General features: G+C 58.1%; 1 protein-coding gene across 1 annotated transcript in view; it reads left to right on the top strand.

Annotated features, from left to right (window-relative positions):
• Positions 1-18,229, top strand: part of LOC308056160 (acrosin-like) — a gene marked incomplete at both ends in the record, with an annotated part of 74,437 nt that extends 56,208 nt beyond the window's left edge. The window contains 2 exons of the mRNA XM_080371077.1: positions 17,272-17,417; positions 17,876-18,229. Coding sequence (XP_080227203.1) covers positions 17,272-17,417; positions 17,876-18,229 — 500 coding nt within the window. The remainder of the gene's footprint in view (positions 1-17,271; positions 17,418-17,875) is intronic.
• Positions 18,230-18,891: the final 662 nt, after the last annotated feature.

Genomic DNA, 18,891 nt, shown 5'->3' with positions numbered 1-18,891 from the left:
TTCCAAGTCCCTTCCCGAACTACAGTCAAAATTGCCAAAAAGCTTAGCATGGTTGATATGGCCATGGACAGCCATCTCCAACTGGGAAAGGAGGGCTGCCACACAGGCTGAATCAGTCATGAGATTAACAGGGCCTGGGAAATAAAGAAATGCCAAGGCCGCAGCCCGCAACGCCATGACTTGCGATGATCCTTCCTGATGCACAATTTGGGAAGGCCATTGCCCATTTTTTTCCAAGCCACTGCGGCTTTTCCCACTTTTCCAGACCCATCTGTAAATACCGTATCACCTTTGATTGGTCGTCTCCAACTCAGTTGCCGTGGCTGCAAAGTTAGATCTACAGTCATTGTCCAAAGTGGATGAGGTGGATGATGGTACTGAACTTGCCCTTGAAAATTGCCAAGAGCCACTTGAAGGGCAGTAGAGTCTGACAGCGCCCATTCAGCGCCAAATTGTTGTACAGGGGCTATCACAACATGTGGAACACCTCCAGTCCACTCTAAATATCTTTGGGGGATTTTTATCATCAATTCAGTAACAAGTTTGTACCATCAAACCAGCAGATTTCATAGACTGCAAAGGCAAAGTGATCCCAGCTTCTGCCTCCAATCCTGCTTGGAACCCCTCCTATTGCCTCCCCTCCCTACCCTCACCCCCCCGCCCCACCCCCCCTGCCCCACCCCACCCCACCCCACCCCCCGACACCACCACGCCCAGCACCCAGAACCAGGCACTCTGTGACATCAGTCCCACGTCCAAGGGAACCCCGGGCAACGGGAATCCTGCGGGCAGTCCGTCGGCAGCCGTACTGGTGGCGACAAGGCCTCGTCCTTGCAGCTGCCACATGTCGCTGGCAGCGATGGATTTTCTGCGTCTCCTCCTTGTCCTGCTGGCCGTGTGCTGTCCTGTGCACGGCACATGGGACAGCTGTGGGTAAGTGGCCCGAGGCTCTGGGAGGGAGCTTGGGCAAGCCTTGTGGGCTTCACTGGAGGGGGCCTGCTTGTCCCCCGTGGCCACCCCCCAGGTTCCTGAAAGCCATGTGGGAGGCTCAGTGCCTTGGCAGCAGCCAGGCCGCCGGCACAACTCGTCTGCGGGCTGAAGCAGAAAGCGGGGCGAGGGGAGCGGGTTTTGGCCCCACGGGTTTCCTCGGCCCTTCTGGCCATGCCTTGTGGGGAGGGAAGACGGCTGGCCTTCAGCCGCAACGGCGCAAGCCATCCAGCAGCACAGTAAGGAGTTTCTGGTTACAGAGGGAGCTGCGGGCTTCGTCCCATGGCTTTTCACTACGGCATGTCACGCGTCGTGGGTGGCACAGATGCCCTGCCAGGGGCCTGGCCCTGGATCGTCAGCATCCAGGCTCTCGTGGAAGGAGGCACGGTGCACATCTGCGGGGGCTCCCTCATCAGCCCACAGTGGGTCCTCACCGCAGCCCACTGCTTCATCGAGGTCAGGTAAGGAGGACCAGGGGTCGGGGCTAGCCCCACAACACTAGCAGGTGCCCTGAGCGCAGCGGCACGTGCTCCTGCCGTCCCGTTGCCCTGCAGCACGCCCAGTGCCTGGGCACTCCGGAGCCCCGCCGAGAGGCTGCTCAGGAGAAGGCTGGGCTCGTGCCACTGCTTCCCAGCAGCCTCCCGCTCGACACTGCTTGAGCCCAAGGCACGCGAGGGCAGTCGCAGCCTCCCTAGCGCTGCTTGCCTCTCTCCCTCGTCGAGCAGAAGGCAGGGCAAGTGCCGGGCTGCTGCGGCACGTGGCTGCGCTCCCTCTGAGCCCTCTCTCCATCTGCCTTCCAGGGACATCACCGTCTTGCGCGTGGTGCTCGGTGTCACCCAGCTGACTCAGCTGGGCCCTGAGGCTCAGGTGCGCGCCGTCAGGCGGCTGCTGGTTCACCAGCACTACTGGAACGTCACGCAGCGGAATGACATTGCCTTGCTGGAGCTGGACCAGCCTGTCCAGTGCAACAGCTACGTACAGCTTGCCTGTGTGCCCGACGCCTCGCTGAGAGTCTCAGAGCTGACAGCCTGCTACATCAGTGGCTGGGGTGCCAGGAAAGCAAGAGGTGAGTGGCCCAAACGCAGCGGCGGTGCCAGTGCAAGCTTGGCCAGCTTGGGGAAGCAGGATGCGCTTCCTGATGGCAGAGGCGAAAGCCAGAGTCAGGCTGGGGGGGCGTATGCCTCTCTCTTCCAGAGAGGGGCCCGAGCCATTGACCCAGAGCAAGGCAGAAAGGCAAGAGCGGTCCAGCGCCTGTCGGCATGCAAAGCCGAGCCCCGGGGGAGGGCTTCAGCCAGACGGGGGAGGAGAAGTGGCAATGAGCTGCTGGGTGTTCATTCCTTTCTGTGCTCTTCACAGCTGGAGGATCGGCATACGCGCTGCAGGAGGCCCAGGTCCACCTCATTGATGCCAGGGTCTGTAACAGCAGCGGCTGGTACAGGGGGGCCATCCACACCCACAACATCTGTGCCGGCTATCCGCAGGGCGGCACCGACACCTGCCAGGTAGGAGCGTGCTACAAGCCAAGCCCCGGCAGCACAGGCAGCCCCGCCACAACCGCCCAAACGTGCGCCATCACGGCCTTTTGCTGGCCACTCACACTCCCATGGCTGGGTCCCCACCGCTGGGGGCCTTACCCGCCCTTCCCCATGGGCAGGCCCTTGCCCAGGGCCTGCCCGCCTTGTCCCACAGGCCTGGCACGCGGCCCAGAAGGCCCACCCGGTGCCCTTGGCAGCCCACAGCTCCACCATCCCAGCCCTCTGACACACCTTCACCACCACCGTGAAGAGCGGTGAGAGCGAGCCCTGCCTTACAGGCCCACCGCCCCCTGCCAGGCAAGCTTCTGCAGAGCTTGGCTGGCCACTGAATGCAGCTCTGGCAGGTGCCGTGAGAGAGAAGGAGCCAGCCACCGGGCTGACGGTGGCCACCCAACAACCCCTTCATCCTCTCTCCTGTGCTGCAGGGGGACAGCGGTGGGCCTCTCGTGTGCCAAGACAAGAGCGCCGACTACTTCTGGCTTGTTGGCGTGACCAGCTGGGGGACGGGCTGTGCGAGAGCAAGGAAGCCCGGAGTCTACACCTCCACCCAGCACTTCTACGACTGGATCCTGGTGCAGATGGGCCTGCGCCCAGCAGTAACCACTACTGCAAGGCCACAGCCCGTCTTCACCTACACCCCCGTTCAGAGGCCAAGGCCAAGGCCAACAGAATCGAGCCGGTTTCCACCCTGCCCGTTTCCAGTCCAGAAGCTGCTGGACTTCTTTACTCGGCTGCAGGAGCTCCTGCAGTACCTAAGGGCGAAATAGCTTGGAGCAGCACCATGAGGAGCATCCAGGGCAGGCTGCAGCGCACGACGACCGTTTCCTGCTGGGGCAATTCCTGCTGATGAAAGGCAGCCTCAGTGACAAAGGCCTGCTCTGTCCTGCCCGCGCTGCTCACAACGGCAGAACTCAGCAGGCTGCCTTCTTGCAATAAAGTGTTTCCCTTGGCATGGCTAACCATGCGCCAGTGCACTGCAGTCTCCTGTGTGAGGCAAGGGCTTCCAGAGCCGGCACCTGCCGAAGGAGGCAGGCTGCCAAGTCGGGCACAAAGGGTCACCGCAAAGGGCTGAAGCTCTGCCTGCTCCGAGAGAAGCATGAGGGAACAGTGGAAGGAAGGCAGGCACGTCATAGGAGGGCTCAGGGCCTTGGGGGTGGCAGTTGGAAGCAGAGAATGCCTTGGGCTGGCTCCTGCTGGCATCCCTGTGGGCTTCTGTACGAGGCGCAAGCCAGCTTGAAAGTGGCCTCTCAGGGCCAGCTGGGCTTCAGGGGAAATCCACGAGCTGGGGCCTTTGCTCATGCCACGGAGTTCCTGGGCTTCCCCAGCCTGCTCTGCTTTCACAGCTGCACCATGTTTCCAAGCCCAAGCCTACGGCTGCAGTGGCTGCAGGGAGCGCCATGAGCTTTGAGTGGGAGCAAAGAGGCTGCTGCTGCTGCTGCTCCCCGGCTGCCTCCTGGCTGTAGTATCTATCGGCCACGCTAGAGGAGCAACCGGAGGCCTGGGGCATACCAGACACCTATGGAGGGGTGCGGCGGGGACTCGAGTGGAATGGTCGAGCCTAGGGGACCGGGCCCCCAGTCCGGTGGGCTTTTTTTGAGGGCTTGAGGCTCTGCAGAGGGGTCTGGGGTGCAAGGAAGGCCTCAGAAGGGGGCCTGAGTGGACTAGAGAGAGCCTAAGGCAGCCTCCGGGTAGGCAGGGGAAAGGGTGCCCAGTGCCAGGTGGCCTCCACAGCCACCAGGGACCTGGGCACAGGCACTGTCACGTGGGGAGGCAGGGAGCGTGGCATGGGCTTGTTGTGCTCATCATCTCCTTGCCCCTTTGCAGTGCCTTGATCTTGCAGCTAGTCCAGGCACTGCCCCCCACCAGCACAGGGACCCTTGCACAGCACTCCAGCTTAAGATCACTGGCACCGGCTGCCCAGAGAGGCCTCTGGAAACATTCCAGCACCACCTGCACAGGATGTTGCGCAACCTGCTCTAGCACAGCCTGCTTTTGCAGGGCGCTGGACTGCATAATCTCCAGAGGTTCCCTCCAACAACGACCATTGTGTGATTCTGGGACTCGCGGCACTTTGGCTGAGGAAGAAGAGGTCAGGACCCTCAGCCCACCCGACACCTGACTGCCTTCCCAGTGCCTGTCCAAGAAACCTGCCAGTCCTCACTAACGGAAGTTGGGCCTGCACACGTGGGCTTGCACATGTGCATGAGCACTGCAGGGCAACAGCCTTCTCTCTCTCTTCCCCGTCCTCTACCGCAGGGCGAGCGCAGACGTTCTGCCAAGGGAGCACCAGTCTGCACAGGCCCCGCTGCTGTCGCTGTCATGCAGCGGCTCTTCTACCCCGCGCTCCCTCTACTGTGTCCCACACCACTGGCCTGGTGTGATGGCAGAGCCAGTGGCACTCCCCTGTTGACGCAGAAGGCTCGCACACAACTGATACGACCAGTGTGATCAAGTTGGTGCCACTTTATTAAGGGATACACAGCAATTTATACTCTACAGATGCTATTAACAGACGCACAGCCATTTATCCCCCCAGCTAAAAATACACACTCTACGCAGGCTTTGGTATGGAAAAGGTGATAGGTTAAAACGACTCGTTCACACGCTTCCACCTCCCCTAGGATTGGTCCCAGTGTGGTGCCCACACGCTGCTCCCCCCTTGTGCAGGCATCCGGTTTTTCCTCACCTTTCTGTCCAGCTCTCTTATCTCTCTGCGAGTACACAGTCTCTTTGTCTCTCTTGGCCTTGCATATGTCCTTCACAACACCTGCAGCTTGTTACAGCTGCGGCCTGCTCGGCCTGCTAGTACAACAAACTTACGTGGTCTGCATTGCTCATAATATGTCCGTTGTCTTCAGGCCACTCCACAAATCCCCCTTTTTGTTTTTGAGTGATCCAGACCCCTTTTATCAATCTGTTCGTCATTCTCATAAAGCAATTCCACACGCAGCCCATTATCATTGTAAAGAGATTACAATGGCAAATAACATCGTTATCCCCTGCAGAAACAAGTCTTTTAACCCTCCGGGAATTCCTAAACCCTGTAGCCAGTCCGTTAACCCGTTCTCAACCTTTATGGCCTGTACGTTTTTTCTCAACTCTGTGAGCTGCTTATGAATGGAGTTTGAGCGATCAGTCAAATTCATACAACACGTTCCTTAGCGCTCTTCACTCTAGGCTACTCTCTACTGTTCGTGCTGTTTCCTTATCTTCTAGAGGTGAGATCACATTCCTCCTTTCTTTCTGTTGCACCCTAGTTTCTTCTCATACTCCCTCAAAGTTATGAACTCTTTGCTGCAGGATCTCAGCTGCACATCGCCAAAGCAAGGCCACAACTGCACATTATCCCACTGTCTCTGTTCTGTACGATTCTCCAATTACCGGGGGCCCCCTCCCCCTCCCCCCCCCCTTTTTTTTTTTTTTTTGAACAGCTAGTACCAGGTTTTCCATGTTCTGCAGGGCCCTTGCAAACATGACGGCAACCAAGGCAATAGCAAACAAACGATACCGCCAATTGAGTGAATGGATGCCAAAAAGGCTGACATGTTCTCAGGTTTTGATAACATGTTGCTGCAATGGGGCGCCTAAAATCCACGCAGCATGTACCATCCAAATCCTCACAGCCATGTCCTTGAGCCAACAACAAAAAGCCAATACTTGCTCTGTTTTGTATGTAATAGTGGCCAATTTGACTCACGTTCTTAACTGCCTAACAAACAAGGTGACTTAACTCTTGAATGCTTTCCCTGCTGTTACTCCGCATAAGAGAAGAACCACTGCAATACGTTCCCGTCAGTTCCATAAATCAACTACATCATTACCTGCTTCATCCAAAGCTATATTGCCTTTAAGGGCATTATGCTTATCAGCAGGTTCACGTGTTGATTTATGTGGGTGTCATGGTCCCATCATAGCCTCCTACTACAAGAGCATCTACGTAAAGACAACTATCGACATTCAAAGTGCAAACAATATCAGCTGCTTTTGGATTAACATCATACAGAGGTAATCGCTTATCCCCGATATCAAGGCTTTCAGTAAGATTCTTCATTCCCCACATACATTCACTTGTTTGCAACAATGTTGGCAAGTCAGGAAGGGCACACCACGCCAGGATGTGCTCAGTTGCTGTGCTAAGGAGACCCACACATCAGTTGTTGGGTTGACTGGCGGCAGCAGCGCTCCCACGGTCCGGCACGCTAAGCTCAGGCCGCACACAGCCAGCAGGTATCCCATCGCGGACCTTCCTCTGTAGAAACACAAGCATCACCTCTCCCCCAAGTTAACAATCCATGCGGTCCTGACCAATGCCTGGTATGAGGGTCTTTCCCGCGTACTAAGACACCTTGGTGCTTTTGCTGCTTGTCACCAGTTGACACAAAATATCGTACAATGGGAGGCACCGCATGGTCGACAGAGATTTTCAAAAACTTCAAAATATAGCATGCTTTCTCGGAACGTGCCTCTGGGTCATTCCCCTCATTCCCCTTCTCTGTTTTTCAAGCAGGCGTTTAAGAGTATCATTCATGCATTCAACGATGGCTTGGCCCGCAGGGGAATGGGGAATACCAAATTGCTGGGGATCCCCCACCGGCATTGTAATGAGTTACATCTGTTGTAACACCAGCGTTGGAAAGCTTGAAGGCCTCTGCCATTAACTCCAAAACTGGGCACGGGGATACCCTTTGGACAGGCTGGACAGGCTGCAACAATGCTGCGTGCAGCAGCCTGAGAGAGACTCTTTTGGCCAAACTGTTGATACAAGAATCGCCAAATCTGATGATAAAATTGGTGGGCTAACACGACCTGCAGGTGGGCCTCAGGAACAGGCACCGACAGAGCCACAGAAACTGGAGCATCAGCTCCAGCGTTGCCATCGATTGCAGAACCGCGTAGGGAAGTGTGGCCGTAACATGCATAACGTAGAATGGAGAACGGCGTTTCCAAGTCCCTTCCCGAACTACAGTCAAAATTGCCAAAAAGCTTAGCATGGTTGATATGGCCATGGACAGCCATCTCCAACTGGGAAAGGAGGGCTGCCACACAGGCTGAATCAGTCATGAGATTAACAGGGCCTGGGAAATAAAGAAATGCCAAGGCCGCAGCCCGCAACGCCATGACTTGCGATGATCCTTCCTGATGCACAATTTGGGAAGGCCATTGCCCATTTTTTTCCAAGCCACTGCGGCTTTTCCCACTTTTCCAGACCCATCTGTAAATACCGTATCACCTTTGATTGGTCGTCTCCAACTCAGTTGCCGTGGCTGCAAAGTTAGATCTACAGTCATTGTCCAAAGTGGATGAGGTGGATGATGGTACTGAACTTGCCCTTGAAAATTGCCAAGAGCCACTTGAAGGGCAGTAGAGTCTGACAGCGCCCATTCAGCGCCAAATTGTTGTACAGGGGCTATCACAACATGTGGAACACCTCCAGTCCACTCTAAATATCTTTGGGGGATTTTTATCATCAATTCAGTAACAAGTTTGTACCATCAAACCAGCAGATTTCATAGACTGCAAAGGCAAAGTGATCCCAGCTTCTGCCTCCAATCCTGCTTGGAACCCCTCCTATTGCCTCCCCTCCCTACCCTCACCCCCCCGCCCCACCCCCCCTGCCCCACCCCACCCCACCCCACCCCCCGACACCACCACGCCCAGCACCCAGAACCAGGCACTCTGTGACATCAGTCCCACGTCCAAGGGAACCCCGGGCAACGGGAATCCTGCGGGCAGTCCGTCGGCAGCCGTACTGGTGGCGACAAGCCCTCGTCCTTGCAGCTGCCACATGTCGCTGGCAGCGATGGATTTTCTGCGTCTCCTCCTTGTCCTGCTGGCCGTGTGCTGTCCTGTGCACGGCACATGGGACAGCTGTGGGTAAGTGGCCCGAGGCTCTGGGAGGGAGCTTGGGCAAGCCTTGTGGGCTTCACTGGAGGGGGCCTGCTTGTCCCCCGTGGCCACCCCCCAGGTTCCTGAAAGCCATGTGGGAGGCTCAGTGCCTTGGCAGCAGCCAGGCCGCCGGCACAACTCGTCTGCGGGCTGAAGCAGAAAGCGGGGCGAGGGGAGCGGGTTTTGGCCCCACGGGTTTCCTCGGCCCTTCTGGCCATGCCTTGTGGGGAGGGAAGACGGCTGGCCTTCAGCCGCAACGGCGCAAGCCATCCAGCAGCACAGTAAGGAGTTTCTGGTTACAGAGGGAGCTGCGGGCTTCGTCCCATGGCTTTTCACTACGGCATGTCACGCGTCGTGGGTGGCACAGATGCCCTGCCAGGGGCCTGGCCCTGGATCGTCAGCATCCAGGCTCTCGTGGAAGGAGGCACGGTGCACATCTGCGGGGGCTCCCTCATCAGCCCACAGTGGGTCCTCACCGCAGCCCACTGCTTCATCGAGGTCAGGTAAGGAGGACCAGGGGTCGGGGCTAGCCCCACAACACTAGCAGGTGCCCTGAGTGCAGCGGCACGTGCTCCTGCCGTCCCGTTGCCCTGCAGCACGCCCAGTGCCTGGGCACTCCGGAGCCCCGCCGAGAGGCTGCTCAGGAGAAGGCTGGGCTCGTGCCACTGCTTCCCAGCAGCCTCCCGCTCGACACTGCTTGAGCCCAAGGCACGCGAGGGCAGTCGCAGCCTCCCTAGCGCTGCTTGCCTCTCTCCCTCGTCGAGCAGAAGGCAGGGCAAGTGCCGGGCTGCTGCGGCACGTGGCTGCGCTCCCTCTGAGCCCTCTCTCCATCTGCCTTCCAGGGACATCACCGTCTTGCGCGTGGTGCTCGGTGTCACCCAGCTGACTCAGCTGGGCCCTGAGGCTCAGGTGCGCGCCGTCAGGCGGCTGCTGGTTCACCAGCACTACTGGAACGTCACGCAGCGGAATGACATTGCCTTGCTGGAGCTGGACCAGCCTGTCCAGTGCAACAGCTACGTACAGCTTGCCTGTGTGCCCGACGCCTCGCTGAGAGTCTCAGAGCTGACAGCCTGCTACATCAGTGGCTGGGGTGCCAGGAAAGCAAGAGGTGAGTGGCCCAAACGCAGCGGCGGTGCCAGTGCAAGCTTGGCCAGCTTGGGGAAGCAGGATGCGCTTCCTGATGGCAGAGGCGAAAGCCAGAGTCAGGCTGGGGGGGCGTATGCCTCTCTCTTCCAGAGAGGGGCCCGAGCCATTGACCCAGAGCAAGGCAGAAAGGCAAGAGCGGTCCAGCGCCTGTCGGCATGCAAAGCCGAGCCCCGGGGGAGGGCTTCAGCCAGACGGGGGAGGAGAAGTGGCAATGAGCTGCTGGGTGTTCATTCCTTTCTGTGCTCTTCACAGCTGGAGGATCGGCATACGCGCTGCAGGAGGCCCAGGTCCACCTCATTGATGCCAGGGTCTGTAACAGCAGCGGCTGGTACAGGGGGGCCATCCACACCCACAACATCTGTGCCGGCTATCCGCAGGGCGGCACCGACACCTGCCAGGTAGGAGCGTGCTACAAGCCAAGCCCCGGCAGCACAGGCAGCCCCGCCACAACCGCCCAAACGTGCGCCATCACGGCCTTTTGCTGGCCACTCACACTCCCATGGCTGGGTCCCCACCGCTGGGGGCCTTACCCGCCCTTCCCCATGGGCAGGCCCTTGCCCAGGGCCTGCCCGCCTTGTCCCACAGGCCTGGCACGCGGCCCAGAAGGCCCACCCGGTGCCCTTGGCAGCCCACAGCTCCACCATCCCAGCCCTCTGACACACCTTCACCACCACCGTGAAGAGCGGTGAGAGCGAGCCCTGCCTTACAGGCCCACCGCCCCCTGCCAGGCAAGCTTCTGCAGAGCTTGGCTGGCCACTGAATGCAGCTCTGGCAGGTGCCGTGAGAGAGAAGGAGCCAGCCACCGGGCTGACGGTGGCCACCCAACAACCCCTTCATCCTCTCTCCTGCGCTGCAGGGGGACAGCGGTGGGCCTCTCGTGTGCCAAGACAAGAGCGCCGACTACTTCTGGCTTGTTGGCGTGACCAGCTGGGGGACGGGCTGTGCGAGAGCAAGGAAGCCCGGAGTCTACACCTCCACCCAGCACTTCTACGACTGGATCCTGGTGCAGATGGGCCTGCGCCCAGCAGTAACCACTACTGCAAGGCCACAGCCCGTCTTCACCTACACCCCCGTTCAGAGGCCAAGGCCAAGGCCAACAGAATCGAGCCGGTTTCCACCCTGCCCGTTTCCAGTCCAGAAGCTGCTGGACTTCTTTACTCGGCTGCAGGAGCTCCTGCAGTACCTAAGGGCGAAATAGCTTGGAGCAGCACCATGAGGAGCATCCAGGGCAGGCTGCAGCGCACGACGACCGTTTCCTGCTGGGGCAATTCCTGCTGATGAAAGGCAGCCTCAGTGACAAAGGCCTGCTCTGTCCTGCCCGCGCTGCTCACAACGGCAGAACTCAGCAGGCTGCCTTCTTGCAATAAAGTGTTTCCCTTGGCATGGCTAACCATGCGCCAGTGCACTGCAGTCTCCTGTGTGAGGCAAGGGCTTCCAGAGCCGGCACCTGCCGAAGGAGGCAGGCTGCCAAGTCGGGCACAAAGGGTCACCGCAAAGGGCTGAAGCTCTGCCTGCTCCGAGAGAAGCATGAGGGAACAGTGGAAGGAAGGCAGGCACGTCATAGGAGGGCTCAGGGCCTTGGGGGTGGCAGTTGGAAGCAGAGAATGCCTTGGGCTGGCTCCTGCTGGCATCCCTGTGGGCTTCTGTACGAGGCGCAAGCCAGCTTGAAAGTGGCCTCTCAGGGCCAGCTGGGCTTCAGGGGAAATCCACGAGCTGGGGCCTTTGCTCATGCCACGGAGTTCCTGGGCTTCCCCAGCCTGCTCTGCTTTCACAGCTGCACCATGTTTCCAAGCCCAAGCCTACGGCTGCAGTGGCTGCAGGGAGCGCCATGAGCTTTGAGTGGGAGCAAAGAGGCTGCTGCTGCTGCTGCTCCCCGGCTGCCTCCTGGCTGTAGTATCTATCGGCCACGCTAGAGGAGCAACCGGAGGCCTGGGGCATACCAGACACCTATGGAGGGGTGCGGCGGGGACTCGAGTGGAATGGTCGAGCCTAGGGGACCGGGCCCCCAGTCCGGTGGGCTTTTTTTGAGGGCTTGAGGCTCTGCAGAGGGGTCTGGGGTGCAAGGAAGGCCTCAGAAGGGGGCCTGAGTGGACTAGAGAGAGCCTAAGGCAGCCTCCGGGTAGGCAGGGGAAAGGGTGCCCAGTGCCAGGTGGCCTCCACAGCCACCAGGGACCTGGGCACAGGCACTGTCACGTGGGGAGGCAGGGAGCGTGGCATGGGCTTGTTGTGCTCATCATCTCCTTGCCCCTTTGCAGTGCCTTGATCTTGCAGCTAGTCCAGGCACTGCCCCCCACCAGCACAGGGACCCTTGCACAGCACTCCAGCTTAAGATCACTGGCACCGGCTGCCCAGAGAGGCCTCTGGAAACATTCCAGCACCACCTGCACAGGATGTTGCGCAACCTGCTCTAGCACAGCCTGCTTTTGCAGGGCGCTGGACTGCATAATCTCCAGAGGTTCCCTCCAACAACGACCATTGTGTGATTCTGGGACTCGCGGCACTTTGGCTGAGGAAGAAGAGGTCAGGACCCTCAGCCCACCCGACACCTGACTGCCTTCCCAGTGCCTGTCCAAGAAACCTGCCAGTCCTCACTAACGGAAGTTGGGCCTGCACACGTGGGCTTGCACATGTGCATGAGCACTGCAGGGCAACAGCCTTCTCTCTCTCTTCCCCGTCCTCTACCGCAGGGCGAGCGCAGACGTTCTGCCAAGGGAGCACCAGTCTGCACAGGCCCCGCTCCTGTCGCTGTCATGCAGCGGCTCTTCTACCCCGCGCTCCCTCTACTGTGTCCCACACCACTGGCCTGGTGTGATGGCAGAGCCAGTGGCACTCCCCTGTTGACGCAGAAGGCTCGCACACAACTGATACGACCAGTGTGATCAAGTTGGTGCCACTTTATTAAGGGATACACAGCAATTTATACTCTACAGATGCTATTAACAGACGCACAGCCATTTATACCCCCGGCTAAAAATACACACTCTACGCAGGCTTTGGTATGGAAAAGGTGATAGGTTAAAACGACTCGTTCACACGCTTCCACCTCCCCTAGGATTGGTCCCAGTGTGGTGCCCACACGCTGCTCCCCCCTTGTGCAGGCATCCGGTTTTTCCTCACCTTTCTGTCCAGCTCTCTTATCTCTCTGCGAGTACACAGTCTCTTTGTCTCTCTTGGCCTTGCATATGTCCTTCACAACACCTGCAGCTTGTTACAGCTGCGGCCTGCTCGGCCTGCTAGTACAACAAACTTACGTGGTCTGCATTGCTCATAATATGTCCGTTGTCTTCAGGCCACTCCACAAATCCCCCTTTTTGTTTTTGAGTGATCTAGACCCCTTTTATCAATCTGTTCGTCATTCTCATAAAGCAATTCCACACGCAGCCCATTATCATTGTAAAGAGATTACAATGGCAAATAACATCGTTATCCCCTGCAGAAACAAGTCTTTTAACCCTCCGGGAATTCCTAAACCCTGTAGCCAGTCCGTTAACCCGTTCTCAACCTTTATGGCCTGTACGTTTTTTCTCAACTCTGTGAGCTGCTTATGAATGGAGTTTGAGCGATCAGTCAAATTCATACAACACGTTCCTTAGCGCTCTTCACTCTAGGCTACTCTCTACTGTTCGTGCTGTTTCCTTATCTTCTAGAGGTGAGATCACATTCCTCCTTTCTTTCTGTTGCACCCTAGTTTCTTCTCATACTCCCTCAAAGTTATGAACTCTTTGCTGCAGGATCTCAGCTGCACATCGCCAAAGCAAGGCCACAACTGCACATTATCCCACTGTCTCTGTTCCGTACGATTCTCCAATTACCGGGGGCCCCCTCCCCCTCCCCCCCCCTTTTTTTTTTTTTTTTTGAACAGCTAGTACCAGGTTTTCCATGTTCTGCAGGGCCCTTGCAAACATGACGGCAACCAAGGCAATAGCAAACAAACGATACCGCCAATTGAGTGAATGGATGCCAAAAAGGCTGACATGTTCTCAGGTTTTGATAACATGTTGCTGCAATGGGGCGCCTAAAATCCACGCAGCATGTACCATCCAAATCCTCACAGCCATGTCCTTGAGCCAACAACAAAAAGCCAATACTTGCTCTGTTTTGTATGTAATAGTGGCCAATTTGACTCACGTTCTTAACTGCCTAACAAACAAGGTGACTTAACTCTTGAATGCTTTCCCTGCTGTTACTCCGCATAAGAGAAGAACCACTGCAATACGTTCCCGTCAGTTCCATAAATCAACTACATCATTACCTGCTTCATCCAAAGCTATATTGCCTTTAAGGGCATTATGCTTATCAGCAGGTTCACGTGTTGATTTATGTGGGTGTCATGGTCCCATCATAGCCTCCTACTACAAGAGCATCTACGTAAAGACAACTATCGACATTCAAAGTGCAAACAATATCAGCTCCTTTTGGATTAACATCATACAGAGGTAATCACTTATCCCCGATATCAAGGCTTTCAGTAAGATTCTTCATTCCCCACATACATTCACTTGTTTGCAACAATGTTGGCAAGTCAGGAAGGGCACACCAAGCCAGGATGTGCTCAGTTGCTGTGCTAAGGAGACCCACACATCAGTTGTTGGGTTGACTGGCGGCAGCAGCGCTCCCACGGTCCGGCACGCTAAGCTCAGGCCGCACACACAGCCAGCAGGTATCCCATCGCGGACCTTCCTCTGTAGAAACACAAGCATCACCTCTCCCCCAAGTTAACAATCCATGCGGTCCTGACCAATGCCTGGTATGAGGGTCTTTCCCGCGTACTAAGACACCTTGGTGCTTTTGCTGCTTGTCACCAGTTGACACAAAATATCGTACAATGGGAGGCACCGCATGGTCGACAGAGATTTTCAAAAACTTCAAAATATAGCATGCTTTCTCGGAACGTGCCTCTGGGTCATTCCCCTCATTCCCCTTCTCTGTTTTTCAAGCAGGCGTTTAAGAGTATCATTCATGCATTCAACGATGGCTTGGCCCGCAGGGGAATGGGGAATACCAAATTGCTGGGGATCCCCCACCGGCATTGTAATGAGTTACATCTGTTGTAACACCAGCGTTGGAAAGCTTGAAGGCCTCTGCCATTAACTCCAAAACTGGGCACGGGGATACCCTTTGGACAGGCTGGACAGGCTGCAACAATGCTGCGTGCAGCAGCCTGAGAGAGACTCTTTTGGCCAAACTGTTGATACAAGAATCGCCAAATCTGATGATAAAATTGGTGGGCTAACACGACCTGCAGGTGGGCCTCAGGAACAGGCACCGACAGAGCCACAGAAACTGGAGCATCAGCTCCAGCGTTGCCATCGATTGCAGAACCGCGTAGGGAAGTGTGGCCGTAACATGCATAACGTAGAATGGAGAACGGCGTTTCCAAGTCCCTTCCCGAACTACAGTCAAAATTGCCAAAAAGCTTAGCATGGTTGATATGGCCATGGACAGCCATCTCCAACTGGGAAAGGAGGGCTGCCACACAGGCTGAATCAGTCATGAGATTAACAGGGCCTGGGAAATAAAGAAATGCCAAGGCCGCAGCCCGCAACGCCATGACTTGCGATGATCCTTCCTGATGCACAATTTGGGAAGGCCATTGCCCATTTTTTTCCAAGCCACTGCGGCTTTTCCCACTTTTCCAGACCCATCTGTAAATACCGTATCACCTTTGATTGGTCGTCTCCAACTCAGTTGCCGTGGCTGCAAAGTTAGATCTACAGTCATTGTCCAAAGTGGATGAGGTAGATGATGGTACTGAACTTGCCCTTGAAAATTGCCAAGAGCCACTTGAAGGGCAGTAGAGTCTGACAGCGCCCATTCAGCGCCAAATTGTTGTACAGGGGCTATCACAACATGTGGAACACCTCCAGTCCACTCTAAATATCTTTGGGGGATTTTTATCATCAATTCAGTAACAAGTTTGTACCATCAAACCAGCAGATTTCATAGACTGCAAAGGCAAAGTGATCCCAGCTTCTGCCTCCAATCCTGCTTGGAACCCCTCCTATTGCCTCCCCTCCCTACCCACACCCCCCCGCCCCACCCCCCCTGCCCCACCCCACCCCACCCCACCCCCCGACACCACCACGCCCAGCACCCAGAACCAGGCACTCTGTGACATCAGTCCCACGTCCAAGGGAACCCTGGGCAACGGGAATCCTGCGGGCAGTCCGACGGCAGCCGTACTGGTGGCGACAAGGCCTCGTCCTTGCAGCTGCCACATGTCGCTGGCAGCGATGGATTTTCTGCGTCTCCTCCTTGTCCTGCTGGCCGTGTGCTGTCCTGTGCACGGCACATGGGACAGCTGTGGGTAAGTGGCCCGAGGCTCTGGGAGGGAGCTTGGGCAAGCCTTGTGGGCTTCACTGGAGGGGGCCTGCTTGTCCCCCGTGGCCACCCCCCAGGTTCCTGAAAGCCATGTGGGAGGCTCAGTGCCTTGGCAGCAGCCAGGCCGCCGGCACAACTCGTCTGCGGGCTGAAGCAGAAAGCGGGGCGAGGGGAGCGGGTTTTGGCCCCACGGGTTTCCTCGGCCCTTCTGGCCATGCCTTGTGGGGAGGGAAGACGGCTGGCCTTCAGCCGCAACGGCGCAAGCCATCCAGCAGCACAGTAAGGAGTTTCTGGTTACAGAGGGAGCTGCGGGCTTCGTCCCATGGCTTTTCACTACGGCATGTCACGCGTCGTGGGTGGCACAGATGCCCTGCCAGGGGCCTGGCCCTGGATCGTCAGCATCCAGGCTCTCGTGGAAGGAGGCACGGTGCACATCTGCGGGGGCTCCCTCATCAGCCCACAGTGGGTCCTCACCGCAGCCCACTGCTTCATCGAGGTCAGGTAAGGAGGACCAGGGGTCGGGGCTAGCCCCACAACACTAGCAGGTGCCCTGAGCGCAGCGGCACGTGCTCCTGCCGTCCCGTTGCCCTGCAGCACGCCCAGTGCCTGGGCACTCCGGAGCCCCGCCGAGAGGCTGCTCAGGAGAAGGCTGGGCTCGTGCCACTGCTTCCCAGCAGCCTCCCGCTCGCCACTGCTTGAGCCCAAGGCACGCGAGGGCAGTCGCAGCCTCCCTAGCGCTGCTTGCCTCTCTCCCTCGTCGAGCAGAAGGCAGGGCAAGTGCCGGGCTGCTGCGGCACGTGGCTGCGCTCCCTCTGAGCCCTCTCTCCATCTGCCTTCCAGGGACATCACCGTCTTGCGCGTGGTGCTCGGTGTCACCCAGCTGACTCAGCTGGGCCCTGAGGCTCAGGTGCGCGCCGTCAGGCGGCTGCTGGTTCACCAGCACTACTGGAACGTCACGCAGCGGAATGACATTGCCTTGCTGGAGCTGGACCAGCCTGTCCAGTGCAACAGCTACGTACAGCTTGCCTGTGTGCCCGACGCCTCGCTGAGAGTCTCAGAGCTGACAGCCTGCTACATCAGTGGCTGGGGTGCCAGGAAAGCAAGAGGTGAGTGGCCCAAACGCAGCGGCGGTGCCAGTGCAAGCTTGGCCAGCTTGGGGAAGCAGGATGCGCTTCCTGATGGCAGAGGCGAAAGCCAGAGTCAGGCTGGGGGGGCGTATGCCTCTCTCTTCCAGAGAGGGGCCCGAGCCATTGACCCAGAGCAAGGCAGAAAGGCAAGAGCGGTCCAGCGCCTGTCGGCATGCAAAGCCGAGCCCCGGGGGAGGGCTTCAGCCAGACGGGGGAGGAGAACTGGCAATGAGCTGCTGGGTGTTCATTCCTTTCTGTGCTCTTCACAGCTGGAGGATCGGCATACGCGCTGCAGGAGGCCCAGGTCCACCTCATTGATGCCAGGGTCTGTAACAGCAGCGGCTGGTACAGGGGGGCCATCCACACCCACAACATCTGTGCCGGCTATCCGCAGGGCGGCACCGACACCTGCCAGGTAGGAGCGTGCTACAAGCCAAGCCCCGGCAGCACAGGCAGCCCCGCCACAACCGCCCAAACGTGCGCCATCACGGCCTTTTGCTGGCCACTCACACTCCCATGGCTGGGTCCCCACCGCTGGGGGCCTTACCCGCCCTTCCCCATGGGCAGGCCCTTGCCCAGGGCCTGCCCGCCTTGTCCCACAGGCCTGGCACGCGGCCCAGAAGGCCCACCCGGTGCCCTTGGCAGCCCACAGCTCCACCATCCCAGCCCTCTGACACACCTTCACCACCACCGTGAAGAGCGGTGAGAGCGAGCCCTGCCTTACAGGCCCACCGCCCCCTGCCAGGCAAGCTTCTGCAGAGCTTGGCTGGCCACTGAATGCAGCTCTGGCAGGTGCCGTGAGAGAGAAGGAGCCAGCCACCGGGCTGACGGTGGCCACCCAACAACCCCTTCATCCTCTCTCCTGTGCTGCAGGGGGACAGCGGTGGGCCTCTCGTGTGCCAAGACAAGAGCGCCGACTACTTCTGGCTTGTTGGCGTGACCAGCTGGGGGACGGGCTGTGCGAGAGCAAGGAAGCCCGGAGTCTACACCTCCACCCAGCACTTCTACGACTGGATCCTGGTGCAGATGGGCCTGCGCCCAGCAGTAACCACTACTGCAAGGCCACAGCCAGCCTTCACCTACACCCCCGTTCAGAGGCCAAGGCCAAGGCCAAGGCCAAGGCCAACAGAATCGAGCCGGTTTCCACCCTGCCCGTTTCCAGTCCAGAAGCTGCTGGACTTCTTTACTCGGCTGCAGGAGCTCCTGCAGTACCTAAGGGCGAAATAGCTTGGAGCAGCACCATGAGGAGCATCCAGGGCAGGCTGCAGCGCACGACGACCGTTTCCTGCTGGGGCAATTCCTGCTGATGAAAGGCAGCCTCAGTGACAAAGGCCTGCTCTGTCCTGCCCGCGCTGCTCACAACGGCAGAACTCAGCAGGCTGCCTTCTTGCAATAAAGTGTTTCCCTTGGCATGGCTAACCATGCGCCAGTGCACTGCAGTCTCCTGTGTGAGGCAAGGGCTTCCAGAGCCGGCACCTGCCGAAGGAGGCAGGCTGCCAAGTCGGGCACAAAGGGTCACCGCAAAGGGCTGAAGCTCTGCCTGCTCCGAGAGAAGCATGAGGGAACAGTGGAAGGAAGGCAGGCACGTCATAGGAGGGCTCAGGGCCTTGGGGGTGGCAGTTGGAAGCAGAGAATGCCTTGGGCTGGCTCCTGCTGGCATCCCTGTGGGCTTCTGTACGAGGCGCAAGCCAGCTTGAAAGTGGCCTCTCAGGGCCAGCTGGGCTTCAGGGGAAATCCACGAGCTGGGGCCTTTGCTCATGCCACGGAGTTCCTGGGCTTCCCCAGCCTGCTCTGCTTTCACAGCTGCACCATGTTTCCAAGCCCAAGCCTACGGCTGCAGTGGCTGCAGGGAGCGCCATGAGCTTTGAGTGGGAGCAAAGAGGCTGCTG

Source organism: Falco punctatus (genome assembly GCF_963210335.1).
Source record: "Falco punctatus genome assembly, chromosome: Z".
NCBI lineage: Eukaryota > Metazoa > Chordata > Aves > Falconiformes > Falconidae > Falco > Falco punctatus.
The sequence above is the reverse complement of the archived record's forward strand: the minus strand, read 5'-3'. Positions and strand labels throughout refer to the sequence as shown.